General features: G+C 45.3%; 1 protein-coding gene across 2 annotated transcripts in view; it reads left to right on the forward strand.

The window, feature by feature from the left end:
• LOC129853141 (adhesion G protein-coupled receptor A3-like) overlaps positions 1-8,197 on the forward strand; it is a 295,014-nt gene extending 286,817 nt beyond the window's left edge. For both annotated transcript variants that reach the window (XM_055918873.1, XM_055918884.1), the window contains 2 exons: positions 3,793-3,888; positions 4,421-8,197. In XM_055918873.1, coding sequence (XP_055774848.1) covers positions 3,793-3,888; positions 4,421-5,846 — 1,522 coding nt within the window. In that variant the 3' untranslated portion in view covers positions 5,847-8,197. The remainder of the gene's footprint in view (positions 1-3,792; positions 3,889-4,420) is intronic.
• Positions 8,198-10,637: the final 2,440 nt, after the last annotated feature.

Raw genomic sequence — 10,637 nt, forward strand, 5'->3', positions numbered from 1 at the left:
AGTTGATTCTAAGATTTTAATTCGATCATGTATATGTTTTTGCTGTTTGTTCTTTGTTATAGAGCCAAAAAGATTGGAGTAGTGGTATACCCATACATGTCCATTTTGGATAGATAATTCTTTGTGTTGTTGTTTGTTTAGTGTTTTCCAATTTTCCCAGAAGTGACTTTAGAGTCTATGGATTCTTCAGTTACATTGAGCTGATTTCTGATGTGCTGTTCCTTCTTTTTCCATAGTGTATTTCTGTATTGTTTTAGTGATTCACCGTAGTGAAGGCGTAGACTCAGGTTTTCCGGGTCTCTATGTTTTTGGTTCGACAGGTTTCTTTGGTTGGACAAGATTTTTGCATTCTTCATCAAACCATTTATCATTGTTGTTCATTTTCTTCGGTTTTCTATTTGAGATTTATAGGGAAACTGAGAGGTCAAATATACTGTTAAGATTTTCTACTGCCAAGTTTACACCTTCACTATTAAAGTGGAACGTTTGTCCAGGAAGTTGTCTAAAAGGGATTGAATTTGTTGTTGCCTAATTGTTTTTTGGTAGGTTTCCAAACTACATTCCTTCTATCTATAGCATTTCTTAATATTACTCAGTAGCTTTGGCTTTGATGCCACATGATTGAGTATTGCTCTGTTCAAGTAGACTGTGATTTTGCTGTGGTCTGATAAGGGTGTCAGTGGGCTGACTGAACGCTCTGAGAGACTCTGGGTTGTGGTCAGTTATAAAGCAGTCTACAGGACTACTGCCAAGAGATGAGCTATAGGTGTACCTGCCATAGGAATCCCCTCGAAGCCTACCATTGACTATGTACATACCCAGCGTGCGACAGAGCTACAGGAGTTGTGACCCGTTTTTGTTGGTTATGTTGTCATAGTTGTGCTTTGTGCTCCATAAAGTGTCCAATGTTGTTGGTTGTGTGGTTTGGCCTCAGGCCAGTAAGTGTGAGTAGAGCCTGCTGAGCATCTGGTACATGCCATTGGCTTGGGCTAGTGTAAGAGTGGGGGTGGGTTCTGGGAGAGTATCTCGCTGGTCTGGGCGGGGTGTCTATTGATCTGTCGCTTCTGTGTGAAGTGTTGGGGCTGCGTTTGAGAGCGATGTCCTACAGAGTCCAGGCGAAGGTGGGCACTGCTGCCTTGTATAGGTGGACCTGGTCATAGAGGCTGTTCAAGTCCAGGGTGGAGTGGTAGGCCAGGAAAACATTTGGTTTTGAGGCACAGTCATGGGAAATACTTGCGTTTACCCGCTGTATGGTAGCAGAGTGGAAGTCTTTTCATGATAGCATGAGGGGAAAGTAGAAGACGTTTTGTCAATCACTCCCTTCAATGCTGTAGCCACCCTTTCCTTCTGTGTTCTCAGGTCATTTGTGCCTGTGTGTATTATTATGTGGCTAGGTGAACTTAGTTGGTCTTCAGACAAAAGGTCTGGGGCACGCTGGGTGTTTGGACACCAGAGTTTAGACACACTGTGTTTGGGGATTTTTTTTTTTCTTGCATATATTTTCCATTTGAGTCCATAAGGAGTACAATCTGTGTCTTGTGTTTGTCCTCAGTGGGTTTGGGAGGGTTGTCAGGAGGAATATCAGGGTGGCTGACAGAGGGGGGTGCTCAGAGGGGGTGAGATCCCCTGGGCTTGGGGTTCTTCATTTGTCTGTTCTGCTGTGATGTCGACGCTATGGTCATGGTCTGGTGTGCACTGTTCTGCTGTGGTGTCGAGACTTTTGTTGGGAGCAGAGGTGGGCTGTTCGCAGAGAGGCCAGCAGGGGGAGACCACCTCTCTAGTGGGTTGTTCTCTGTCACACGCCATCCCACTTAACCTCTCCTCCAGCACTGATCCTTTCCTCTAGTGCTTTGTTCTTCTCCTGCTCTTGCCTTTTATTTTGTTGAAGTTGTCTCACCACAGTCCAGAGTGCAGATATGTCTCTCTCCACCTCCAGCTCTCCGGGTCTGGTTAAGGGGGTGTTGTTGTGCTGGACTGTTGTCTGGGTCTGTGCTGACTGGAGTATAATCACCTGCTGTTCCAGCTCCACCTGCCTTACCTCTAGCTGGGTAAATGTATCCTTCATTTGAATGAGGTAGTACTCTGTGCTGGGAGGTTGACTTTCAGCTTGGGGTTGCTCTTCTGTGGGGTTATATAAGCTCAAGGGAGAGCTTCTCCTACTGGGCTAATTCTTTGATTAGGTGCAGCTGAAACCGTTTGGGGTTGTTTGTACCAGACTTAAAGAGATGTATATTAGCTGACTCAGAGTCCTCATTGTCTGGTATCCTGAGTTTCCACCCCTCGTTAACACCCCCTCTCATAACAGAGGGGTAGTGTGATAATATAGCACTGTGCCATGCCAGGGGATGGTTTGTGTGGAAGATGAGGTTGCTGATGTTCCCATTTTTATAATAGTCAGCAAAAAGTGTCTCTTGATTTTCCATAAGGAGCTTCATTTTGTGACCTTTTCTTCACTTATCATTCTTTACATACACAGGGTACTGTATTTTAATTACTTCTGAACAGCGGGAGGCATCTTCTAAGTCCTCTCCATTTGGTTGGAGCAGACTGTGCGGCTCTCCTGCCATTGTTGGGCTAAAGGGCTTTGACACCTGTCGCTTGACACGTCAGTGCTATTTGAAGTTGTATCAATTTTGGCAGTCTGAATTTAGCATTCAGTCCTTATAAAGTACTGTAATGTATTTTTCTTCTTGGCTTTTGGAAATAAAATATAGCTTCAGACTAAACATTACTCACTCAGTTCCAGGTTGGATGGTGTTTTCCGGTTTCTGTTGTTTTCCAGAGCATTTGCTGTATAGCGTTGGAATAGTAATCTTTGGTAGTTTTAAGCCTTCCAGGTGATTCCGTAATTCCGTCCAAAATCAGGTTGTAGGTTTTGAGTTTTGATCTTTAGTGAAGGTTATTTTGTAGAGGACAGTATGCTGTATATGTTCCTGACAAAAATCCAAGTCTATCTAACTCTAAATCTATCTTTTTTTAAGAACATGCTGAAAAATGTATGAGCTCATCTGATCATGACCCCTCTCTCTCTCTCTCTCTCTCTCTCTCTCTCTCTCTCTCTCTCTCTCTCTCTCTCTCTCTCTCTCTCTCTCTCTCTCTCTCTCTCTCTCTCTCTCTCTCTCTTTCTCTTTCTCTCTTTCTCTCTTTCTCTCTTTCTCTCTTTCTCTCTTTCTCTCTTTCTCTCTTTCTCTCTTTCTCTCTTTCTCTCTTTCTCTCTTTCTCTTTCTCTTTCTCTTTCTCTGACTGTGACTGACTGACAATCTCTCTCTCGCTCTCTGACTGACTATCAATTAAATTCAATTAATTTTGCTTTATTGGCATGGTGTAACAATGTACATATTGCCAAAGCTTATTTTGGATATTTACAATATTTAAAAAAAAAATGAGAATCAAAATTGTCAACGGGACAACAGTAACAACAATAACCAAGTGTCAAAATAACCATACATTCAACAATAACAATAAGCATACAGTAGAGTACATGTGCAGGTTGATTGGTTTGTCAGACACAGACGATTTCTCTCACCTCTCTCTCTCTGACTGACTATCTCTCTCTCTTTGACTATCTCTCTCTCTCTCTGACTATCTCTCTCACTCTCTCTCTGACTATCTTTCTCTCTTTTGCTCTCTTTTGCTCTCTTTTGCTCTCTCTCTGGCTCTCTCTGGCTCTCTCTGGCTCCCTGCTATTGATTACTGGCAGTACAGCCCAGAAAACAGAGGATATAGGTGTTGTAAAGTGACTTTTATATGTCACACATTTTATAATCTCTCTCTCTCTCTCTCTTTCTTCAGGTTTTATTTAGTCAGTGGCGGAGTGCCCTTCATCATCTGTGGAATCACAGCAGGCGTCAATATTGACAACTATGGCAGTGGGGAGACGTCACCCTAGTAAGTCACCCAGCAGTCCCCTATTCTCAAGGTCACAGTTTTAAGCACACGCACACACACAGGTAGGATCTTCATTTTAGCCCGTTTGCTACAGCAGGAAAATAATCCTGCAGCAACAGGAGATGTGAAATTAAAGGACATTTTTTGTAGGGGTAGATATTATTATTTTTGACGTTTTAAAGTGGACATTACAAACTTTAGATGCCTCATCAACAGCTGTGTCTAGTCTCCATGCACCTATATCCTGCAACGACTATTTACCTCCAAAATGGATTAGATGCAGATAGATCTGATGAGATGAGTCACACTTCAGTGTATGTTGCCCACCCCCTTTGTTTTTTTTATCACTTATTAAGGTAATTTATCGCTTCCAGATGCCTATGGCTCTTCTTTGTGTTTATGTATTTCAGTGTTTATTAAAAACACACTGAGGTCATACAGTGATGTTAATTTAGCCTACTGTGTGTGTGTGTGTGTGTGTGTGTGTGTGTGTGTGTGTGTGTGTGTGTGTGTGTGTGTGTGTGTATTGCAGCTGCTGGATGGCGTGGGAGTCCAGCCTGGGAGCCTTCTATGGCCCTGTGGCCTTCATCGTCCTGGTCACCTGCGTCTACTTCCTGTGTACCTTCATCCAGCTGAGGCGCCACCCAGAGAGGAAGTACGAACTGAAAGCACTGACTCAGGAGCAGCAGAGACTGCCGTCTGTCACGGGCATGGGCGGGCACTGCCACCAGGGAGGGGGAGGAGAGCCCGGAGCACTGCCACCACCGCCCAACAGAGGGCAGTGCCACGCAGGCTGCCACTCAGCCATTGCCATCAACCCCTCTCTGCTGGCCAATGAGCATTCGTTCAAGGCCCAGCTGAGGACAGCAGCCTTCACCCTCTTCTTGTTCGTGGCCACGTGGGCCTTCGGGGCGCTGGCTGTGTCGCAGGGCCACTTCTTGGACATGATCTTCAGCTGCCTGTACGGGGCCTTCTCCGTCACGCTGGGCCTTTTTGTGCTCATCCACCACTGTGCAAAGCGGGACGACGTGTGGCATTGCTGGTGCGCCTGCTGCCCTGGGAGACGCACCAACCACGGTTGCCACGGTCATGGTCACTCGTGTCCAAAGGTTAATGTCAATGGGGATACAATAGGGCATGGGCACGGGCACTGTCACCTGGATTCGCCGTGCCCGGGTAAGGCCCTGTTGGGAGGACACGCCCAAAGTGGCACCTTGGGTCACTGTAAGCATGGCAGCCTGACGCCGGCGCAGAACCATGTGACATGCCTGTCCCCCGTGGCGCCCTGCTGCACCGCCTTGCACAGCCAGCAGCTGATGGAGGAGGAGCCTACGGCGCATGTGCTCCTGCACACTGACCCAGAGGACTACCGGCCAGGCATCCACCTGCATCGTTGCCTGAAGGGCAGCACTAGGACTAAGCCTCGCCACTTTAGCCGCCATCGGCAGGCTGGCACAGGAGGGCTGGCAGAGAGGGAGTACGCCTACCACATCCCCTCTAGCGTAGACGGAGGCTCTATCCACAGCTCCCACACAGACAGCCCTCACAGCACGCACGAGCGCCTCGGACACATCTGCCACCTGGCTGCTTCCCCCCAGGAAGTAGGCCACCACACGTGCCATGCGTCCGCAGCGGCGGTGGCTCACGAGGCGGCGCTGGCGTGCCACGCCCCCTGCCACCGGCACGTGCCTTGCTGTGCCAAGGCGGACCTGTTCCCTACTCTGTGCCAGGCGGAGGCGGGCGACACAGGCACCTTTCTGTGCGGCTGTGGCAAAAAAGCCAATAAGGAGGATCTAATCGTGCCGCATCACCACCTGGAGATGCACCCGCGCAGACAATCCTACCCCCAGAACCCACCGGCCAATCAGAATGGGATCCTTAAAGGCGGCCTTGTGTACGCATCAGACAGCACAGGGAATATACGCACTGGACCCTGGAGAAATGAAACTACTGTGTAGTCTAAAGACGGGGGGAAGAGAGAGACAGCCCCAGCCTCCTTTCCATCCCTCCCTCTAAACCTCACCACCTTTTTAGGAACTACAACAAATAATCATGAATAACTGTATCGCATCACGACTTGTGTGTTTTTTTTTGTTTTTAAAAAAAACTTTCATTCTTTGTTTTGTTTTCATGCGTTCTCGACGTCGTCGTATAAGCCCCCCAACGAGCAGCCGTACACAGAAGCGATCTTTCTCTCCTTAATTAAAGGAATGTGAGTCCCACACCACGGGATACAGCACCTTTTGTTGAAAGGTGCTATAGTATGGTATTATCATTACATATCTAAACAATACGGACGTGTGTGAACAGAACACGCGCGTTTGTTCCTCGCTCAAAGCAAATGCTCCGCGCGATTGCGTGTTCTCTTTTGTGAGTCACTACATCCATCGACTACTCTCTGATGTGTACCTTCAGTGCTTCAAGAAGCTCAGTACGAGTGTTTTAGGCAAACACACCAGCAATTTAGAGTCATTAGTATTTTTGCCATTTTGAACAGCAAGCATACTTACTATAATATACTGTGATTATCAGCTAAACATTTCTTAGTAATATACAGCGATATCTGCTCTCGTCAGAGTTCTGTGGATGCCGATACGTTGTGATTTTGGTTTTTTTTAACAACCCAAAAGAAAACCGAAACCACACGAAGTATTCTGTCACAGGTTGATATTGAATGTTCTTGTCTGTATGATGTCTTACTGTTGTGTTTTTTTGGAGAGAAGTATACAACAACAACAACAACAATCACATTGTTATTGTGTGTATTTGCAGTGTTGGAGCAATAGTGCCATTCATGTCATTGTATGCCATGACCGAGCCAACAGGTGTAGGTTGAAGTTGACCCCAAACACTGATCTTTGGTTAGTTTTGCATTTTCCCCACTGAAGGATTGTGGGAGGGCAAGCTGAGCCTAGATCTCTAACTAGGAGAAACTTTGCCCCGGTGCCAAGCATCAGCATTGCCATCGTCTAAATAACCCAAGCCGACATCTCCCATTTCTGGTAAGGATCCACAAAATGGCGGGAGGTCATATCAGAGCTCAATGCTAAAGGGCAACCATTTATTTTTCTAGGCAACAGAGCATGCAGGCCTTGTATGTAGCTATGTGCTGTGTGTGTTTTGCCTTGTATTTCAATGCACATTAATGAAAAACTCCATCTCTGTTTGTCTATGGAGCTGATCGAGCTATAACATGCCGGAAAAACAAACAATAATATTTTTACGCGGTTTTAGTATCCATTATTGTGGATAGTCCTGCAACCTTGTTCTGTTGAGGACAGAGGACAGGGCTGAGATTCAGTGTTGCTATTATTGTCACAGTGTTAGTCATCGTCAGGTTGAAGTGTTGTCCCTTGGCTGAGAACATGCAGGAAGTTAATTGAGTTTGATATTTATTAGTGGTATTATGTACGGTTGCCCTAAGGAGCAAAATTTACTTTTTAAAAATCTACTTTGCCCCTTAGGGCCACCGTAGTTATGGTATGGAAACCAGTCATTCCCTAGTGAGAGAGAACAGACCAAGTTAAGAGAGAAACAATCAATACCTACAAGAATACAGCAGCTCCTGCCTGGCCAAAACACCTTGGCATGTCACACCATCCATCCATCTTGCGCACTCTTGTCTATGTACATAGAATGAATTCCGAGGAATTATTTTATAAAAGATTTACGATATTTAATAGTAAATAAATCTATATGTGAAGAAAATGTATGGGAAAGACTGACCTCAATGTTAATGCTCAGTATCTGAGTTTTAGAAAATGTGATTTGTTTTTTGGTGCGTTGTTCTGTTTGCTTTTCTTTTTTGCTCTGATCTTTCATAAGGTATGCAAACTGGCCATATGTTTTGCTATATTTGACACACAAGCGCACCAACAGCTAAGGAATACCAAGACTTGGTGTCACACATGTCGACTGTGTTTGAATTGTGAATTGAATTTCAAAGTGTGTCTCCTCAACAAGTGACTTGATTCCAGAAGGCAATGTTTGAATATGAAATATTTGAGCATTTCTGAAAAGAGCATTCTTAGAGATACATGCATGAAAGTAATGAGCCCCCATGAGACTTCCAAGACGACGTCAGGTGAAGCTTGACGTCATAGCTACGTTGTCTGGATCAATGAGCTTTGTAACAGCTTCACTAAAAACACCGAACATCCTTGGTATCTCCCTTCTTTTTTTTTTTTTTAAATCATCCTGCATTAAACATGTCTATGCGAGAGTATTTTGCTTTGGTCTAAATTTCTGTACTTCTTGTACTTTGAAAATATGTTCTTAGAAGCAAAATATAGCTCTCCGTGTATGTGAACCTGGTACCATAGGCCTCTATCTACCACCTGTCTCATCATTCAGAAGTAGTACTGCCAATTTAGCTAGCTGGATTAGCCTGTCGGATCTCTGCCAGTATCACTACTTTTTTCTACATCAACAAAACAGATACCAATAAATTACTTTTTTTCACCATGTAATGAACAGCATAATTTGCTGTGTGTGTGTGTGTGTGTGTGTGTGTGTGTGTGTGTGTGTGTGTGTGTGTGTGTGTGTGTGTGTGTGTGTGTGTGTGTGTGCGTGTGCGTGTGTGCGAATGTACGGTATGTGAGTGCGAGTAAATGAGAATGTGTGTCTTTTGTGCATCACAAAGCAGGCCAGAGCTGACGGGCCATGAAATGCCAGAGCACATTTAATATGCAGCTGGAGGCCACACGCCACTCAGCCTCCTCCCCACCATCAGATTATTCCTGTAACTTCGAGCAAGTTAAAACCCAGGCCCTGCCTTTATATTCAGCTGTGAAGACAGACTCTGACAGAGATTTCTGTGTGACCTTGTGGGAGGCCTTCAAGGTCGGTCACTGGTGTATATGGTGAGTCATATCTAGAGAGGTGATCTGATTCACCCAACAGGGAACATACAGTACTGTAAATATTTGTTGTGCGATGTTGATGACATGGTGGTGTGTGTGTGCGTGTGCGTGTGTGTGCGTGTGTGCTGTAAAGGAGTGCGTAACTGGCTGCAGGGAAGTCAGGCGCAGGAGAGCAGAAATGGGTAGCAAATGGACCCCTTTATTGAGGCGAACAAAACACGGTACTCAGAAAACTAAACACACGGGTACAATAACCCGGCGCAAACCAGCCTGGAGTACACATACATTTACATATAACAATTCCACACACAGACATGTGGGGAAACAGAGGGTTATATGCAAGACGAGTAATGAGGGAATGCAAACCAGGTGTGCGGGAAAACAAGACAAAACAAATGGAAAATGAAAGGTGGATCGGCGATGGCTAGAAGACCGGTGACGTCGACCGCTGAACGCCACCCGAACAAGGAGGGACCGACCTCGGCAGAAGTCGTGACACGTGCATTGATGACAACAGGGTGGTAAGTGGTTCACTGCCAGATGAGTCAAGTGTTGATCATTATGGAGATACTGAATGCAGGGCATGAGGTGGAGGGATTTGCCGTTAGGACTTCAGCCTGCAGTTCAATTAGATGGGGTTATCTGAGTCAATTAATCTTTTCCTGAATCTGCTTTTGATGGAACCTCAGACTGCAGTACCCTAATCCTTGTCTGAGATGGAGAGCAACAGGCAGAGGACGGAGGGTGCATTTCAACCCACAGGAAAACATGTAGTGGTAGCCTTCCACTCCAAGACATTTGCTTTTGTTTAATAAAAAATACATCTGAATTAAGAAACGACAAGTGTGATGTTTATGATACAGTAAGGCATGTTGTGTTTTCCTGGTTTGGTATCAGCTCCAGATGAATGCTGTCAATTGCTCAACAACAACAGCCAGGTCTGCTACGGAGACTACAGGCTTTATGTATGTTCATATCTCACTGTAACTGCTGTATTACGTCTGACGTTTACCTCCACAGTGATATGGCATCATGTACACTCAAAGCATCATTTTTTTGTCTCTTTGTAGCAGAGGGGGCTGGTGGGAGTTTCTATAGGAGGAGGGACTGTGTGACTCATTGTATAGGCTGAAGTCAAACACGTTGTTTCCATGTGTTTGGTACCATTCCATTGATTCCGTTCCAACCATCGCAATGAGCCTGTCCTCCTATAGCTCCGCTCTCCAGCCTCCTCTGCTTGTAGGTATAGCTCATGATACTAACGATATGTTTCTGAAAGACTCTTGACAGTACACTGTGATTACCATGCTAATGTCATCCTTGACTCAATGTACACACAAGGGAGGGAGAGAGGGTGGCAGGCAACATGTAGAGAGAGAGAGATGGGAAATGTAGGAGTGATTTTGAAGTAGGATGAGAGAGAGAATAGTGATGGGAAGACTTAATTTTGCTGATGAGAGAGAGAGAGAGAAAGGGAATGACCCTGCTGTCACGACGACAGCTCATCAACTCCACAGAGTAACAGTGAAGCTTGGGAGAAAACTCTGCATGTGTGCCTGCTTTTGTGTTTATAGCGTCTCACACACGGTATCTGCATGTGTGTGCATATGAATGATCATTAGTGCTGGAATCTGACCGTTTGTAATGCTCTTGCTGCTCTGCTACTGCCAATGATGATGGTAATAAGCACGAGGCACATTGCTATTTCATGCTTTCGTGCTTCCTACCGATTTGAGAGGAACAGGTTGATTTTTTCCCCCAACTGAGCTGTACAGTACAGTAGCTATCAGCCTGTGTGGCGGTTGGAGGAAATATGAAAAGAAAATATGCACATTTTCCCACCAGTGGTGTGTTTCCATCAAACTGACTTTGTTTTGGAATAAATGT

This window comes from Salvelinus fontinalis, chromosome 1 (assembly GCF_029448725.1).
Source record: "Salvelinus fontinalis isolate EN_2023a chromosome 1, ASM2944872v1, whole genome shotgun sequence".
Lineage (NCBI taxonomy): Eukaryota > Metazoa > Chordata > Actinopteri > Salmoniformes > Salmonidae > Salvelinus > Salvelinus fontinalis.